Source organism: Magnolia sinica, chromosome 6 (genome assembly GCF_029962835.1).
Source record: "Magnolia sinica isolate HGM2019 chromosome 6, MsV1, whole genome shotgun sequence".
NCBI lineage: Eukaryota > Viridiplantae > Streptophyta > Magnoliopsida > Magnoliales > Magnoliaceae > Magnolia > Magnolia sinica.
In genome coordinates this window covers 25341849-25346469 of record NC_080578.1, presented here as the reverse complement: position 1 = coordinate 25346469, position 4621 = coordinate 25341849, and the positions used below count along the sequence as shown (strand labels likewise).

Below are 4621 nucleotides of genomic sequence, written 5' to 3'. Positions count from 1 at the left end.
CTACATATTTGTAATAAATTTATAGCCGATGGTCTGATTCATTGTTTGTGAGTGGCCTATATTATATGTTGATGGTTCAAATTTTACTTTTATTTGTATTTTAATGATATTTTTTACTCTTTTCATAGATGAGATTTTGTACTGAATCATAAATAAGGTTTAAAAAAAGCGTTGTTGTTGTGTAAACATACAGCGTTCCGTTGTATGTAATCATTTCTCGGTTCTATTGTAAAAAAATAAAAAAAACCCATTCACCTACGTCACGCTCCACAACAAAATCTCCACGTCAGCATCATGCCACGTGTATCGACTTCCCCCCCTCTAAAGCAGGTGTGCCTCTCTCTCTCTCTTCCTCTCTCTCCTTCTTCCGCCACACGACCCTCTACACATCACAAAATCCCCGGACGTCGCCGTACGGTCGTCTTCTTCTTCTTCTATCCCTTCTCTCTCTCTTACGAGCACTCACGCGGAGAAAACCCTAACCCTAATTCCTTACAAATATCAGCAAGAGAATCCTACCCGTCCAACGATGGAAGATCTCCACAAGAACTTATCTTCTTCATCCTCCGCCATCCGATTCCTGGGCCTTCTGAAACAGCCGGACTCCGATCTCACCCCCCTTGAACTAGACGAGATCGACGTTGTCTGGTCGTCAACGACGACACCGTCCGAACTCTCTGATTCGCCGACAACCGACAATTCGACGGAAACGTTCTCTCCCGTCCGATCGATGGCCCACAATTCGGCGTCTAATATCCACCGTCCCTTCCGTCCTGATAAGTTCGGTCTCTCCGCCGTTCTTTCCGACGACCCCGCCCCTCTCCTGCAGCGGAAACCCTCCTTAAACCCTTCCCTCTCCGCCGCCACTGCTGCTCGTACAATCCCGCCTGTCCCGGTCCCACGGTCCGATGAGTCCTCCGGGCCGGGTTCTGGAAAGTTCCACCAGTCGGCACCTGTCGACGTGCCCATCTGGCCCAAGGGGAATTCGGCGTCGGCAAATTTGAGCCTTTTTGATGAGGACGATGAGGAAATTGATGATGAGATGCTTCCACCGCACGAGATCGTAGCGAGATCGCATCTGACTACATTCTCTGTCTTTGAGGGATTGGGGCGAACTCTCAAAGGGAGGGATCTCCGTCGGGTTAGGAACGCCATCTGGCAGAAGACAGGTTTCTTGGATTGAAAAAACCCCATCTCTTTTCTTGATTTCTGTCGAACCATTATTTGCATGCAATTGTAATTTGTTAAAGGGTTTTAGGGTTCTGTAAATTATTCTTCTTCTCCAACCTGCTTATCGTAAATTAAGCCATGGATTGGGGGAAGAAGTAATGCTTCGATGTTTATTTAAGTTAATCTCTTCTTGTAATTATTGGACGGGGAATGAAGACTTTTAAATGGGGATTTTGGAATAGAAGCTTGTCTTAGAATTGAGATTTTGGTAATTTTGGTTTTTATGAAGTGTGGCTTTGTTGAATTGCATTTTTTTTTTTCTTGTATTGAAGATATTGCAGTTCAACATTTCTACTTTAGGGATGGAGATATTGGATTTAACTTCTTAATTTGCATTTGATGAATTTAGGTGTAAGGTAAGTTTAGTGTTTACGAGATTTAACTTCCCTCGCATATTTAATACTTGGTGTTTGGGGCTGTGGAGAAAATAGTAAGGGCATCAAGCGGAGCAGTGTTATCCTGCTATTTTCAACCCAAATTACAAGTGAGATAAGAACAGAACAACCAGATCTCATGTTTGGACATGAATCGTTTGAAGACCTTGATTTCCAGATATCAAGCTTTTAGTGTGGTGCCACAAGCTGCATCAGCTTCGTGTTGTCAATCTGTGGGAAACCAAGAACTGCAGGCCAAGCTCATGTGGCCTGGGTGCCAGATGCATAGATTCTTGATTATCTGAAAATCAAGATTTTCAATTCATGACTGAATGCAGTGAGTAAAGATAGTTTTCTTAATCTAGATTTCGTAGGAAAATAAGGTGAGGATTATAGTTGGGTGCATATGCGGCTTGTTGTAAGGAGGTTTCCCCCCTTGAAGTGGCTTATGTAAGGAGGTTATCTTCTTGAAGTATCTTATTGTAAGGGAGGGAGGAATACAACAACAACCACAACATCATCATCATCTAAGCCTTATCCCAATTAATTGGGGTTGGCTACATGAATCCCATTTTCCATTCCGCTATCAAGGGCCAAACCTTCAGTTAGACCATAAAAAATTAAGTATTTTCTTACTACCTCCATCCACGTCCTTTTGGGCCTTCCCTTTGCCATTTTAGAGCCTTTAACTTGTACTAATTCACTCCTTTTAACCAGCACAGTTCTTGGAGGGATGAATATAAGAAGAGTCTAAATTAGATGTTTTCTTGTTATTGCTATTGTTATTAGGCCTTATAATTTTATGATCAGCCTACTGGGAAACTACTGAAGCCCTTGAACAAAGAACCAACGAAGAAAAAGGGAGGAAAGGGAGAACTCTATGGCAGCTTGTCGTGCTGGGGTACTCCAGAGGTATGGCAGGAACGTAATAATCGGATTTTTAGAGGTACATGGAGAAATCAGGAGAAGGCCATTCTTAAAGAGGTTAGTGGTAGAGTCAGAAATGTTTTAACGCCTTTCTAGGTTGTCGTGCTGAGGATTTTCAGTATATCTGGGAGAATAGTTCTTCTCTGCTTTTATTGGATAATCTCTCTTCATCTTTCTGGCAAAAAATTTTCTTTCAGGTAGTTTTTTTCCTCTTTTGCCCTTTGATAAAATTTTCTTTAGCTGGGGAAATTACTCGACTCTTAATTCTATAACTTGTAGTTCAGTAGATCTTTTTGTATTTTCTTTTGCTAGAAATTGTAGTTAAGTAGAGCTTTTGTGGACTGTTTTAAGGGCAGAGTTATTTATAGTAGGAGAGAATGATTATCCTTGGGTGAGTGAAATTTTTTTAATTACTGTTCGCGAAAGAACCAGATTCAATTGTGTGTTTCAGGGAATCAAATCCAAACTAAGCTATGGAAACTCAACAGAATGCTGGGCCACATATAGGAAAAGGTTGGAAGAACACCTCCACCATGAAATGCATGGAGCAAATCGATTTTCCAAGGCATGAAAAGATGGAGATATCTGGTATGTTTATAACTTGAGCTACAGGAATGATTGACAATTGTTGTGTTTGTAACTTGAGCTTTATCTCCCCCACCGCGAAACTATGAAACCGTGGTAGCTGGTATGTTTGTAACTTCAGCTCAGACATGATTGACACTGGAGCTACTGACTTGGAAGGAGTAATGAATCGTTGAAACCAACAAATGGGGAGATAAAGCTGCTCACTAAAGATATCAGGATAAATAGACCTGTCCAACTTTAGTAATTGTTGAACTGGTTGAGTGAAGGCAGCTGTTATGTTTTTGCAGATTTAGCATAAGACAGCCAAGACTGTGTGGATGTTGTACCTGATAACAGCTCAAGGATATCAGCTTATTTAACATGGAAGGTGCGATGAGCTGTTGCAAAAAATGTAATGCATGGATGAATGAGCCCAGTTTTGGAAATCAAGAAAAAAACAGTTTCTTCAATTTCACTTTTTCCTACCTGCAATCCTAACACATAAACGGCCAATGCAGTTCTTTCTTAGTCGTCTAATAGAGTTTCCTTAGTAATGAAATTCTATGACTGTGCTGAGGAAAGAAATGATTGATTTAGATACCCAGCTCACTTACATGAGAGGCATACTCGCTGTAGTATGTGAACATTACTGACAAAGTCGATGGCATTTGCAACAGGTGACTGCATGTGTTATTTGACGTGACAAAATAAGTAGGCATGATAGGAAAAAACTACAGGGACAGAGTTAGCTTATTGGAAATTAGCTGTGAGTTTATCTTTGTTTTAACAGGGGCTATAGGCAGCAATGCCATAGATGGCTTGGTCCATTTGGAGGGTGAGGCATTAAGGGTGGCAAATTGGGGGCTTGCAAGAGCAGTGGACAACTTTCGCAGTAACAGGATTCAAACCTGAAATAATCCAGCTTCTTCCATTTCTGTTAGGAAAAATAAGCCATTTTCCCCTGCACCATAATTCTAAAACTTGCTGACTTGATTTGAAACACGTCTGAGTCAACTTGAATTAGCGAGATTTCGAGCCAAGTCTATGGGATACTTGGCCTGACTCAGCCTGGACTTGAAGAGACTTGTCAGGTTGACCCGATGTCTTGGTCAACTAAACACGACTCAGTGTGACTCGAAGCAAGTAGTCACTTGCCTTAATGGTGGGATTTAATTAAAAAGAAATACAATGGGAGTGATTTTCAAACCCCCCATTTTCACCTAAGGAAGTGGCAACCTTACCATGTTGTTGTTTTAACTTATAATTTATATTACTTATATGAGATCAATCTATTTTAAATACCTATTAGTCTATTACAAATCATAATATTTTAAATTAATTCTAATTAAATATTGAGTCGAGTCAGGGCAAGTCTCCGGGTCAACCCGATCTAGCCGAACAATGAGTCTATTTGAAGTTTTGGGTTTTTGAACTGTAGTTAAGTTTTGAGTTTTTGAACTGTGAACTACACTGGACTTCAAATCCGTAGAACATCTAATGATCACCAAAAATGTCTCCAGAGG

At 40.8% G+C, this 4621-nt stretch overlaps 1 protein-coding gene across 3 annotated transcripts; it reads left to right on the top strand.

Annotated features, from left to right (window-relative positions):
* The first annotated feature begins 351 nt into the window (after positions 1 to 351).
* LOC131248577 (protein S40-7-like) lies at positions 352 to 3655 on the top strand. Of its 3 annotated transcripts, XR_009172295.1 has the most exons (3): positions 352 to 1169; positions 2983 to 3119; positions 3407 to 3655. XR_009172295.1 is itself a non-coding variant. In XM_058248918.1 (2 exons), the coding sequence occupies exons 1-2, from the start codon at positions 530 to 532 to the stop codon at positions 1568 to 1570; spliced, it is 708 nt and encodes a 235-aa protein (XP_058104901.1). In that variant the 5' UTR covers positions 352 to 529; the 3' UTR covers positions 1571 to 1585. The 3 variants fall into 3 exon arrangements, 2 of the variants coding, with proteins under 2 accessions (XP_058104901.1, XP_058104902.1); XM_058248918.1 differs by lacking the exons at positions 2983 to 3119; positions 3407 to 3655 and adding an exon at positions 1503 to 1585; XM_058248919.1 differs by lacking the exons at positions 2983 to 3119; positions 3407 to 3655 and adding an exon at positions 2394 to 2425 and having other exon boundaries at positions 353 to 1169.
* Positions 3656 to 4621: the final 966 nt, after the last annotated feature.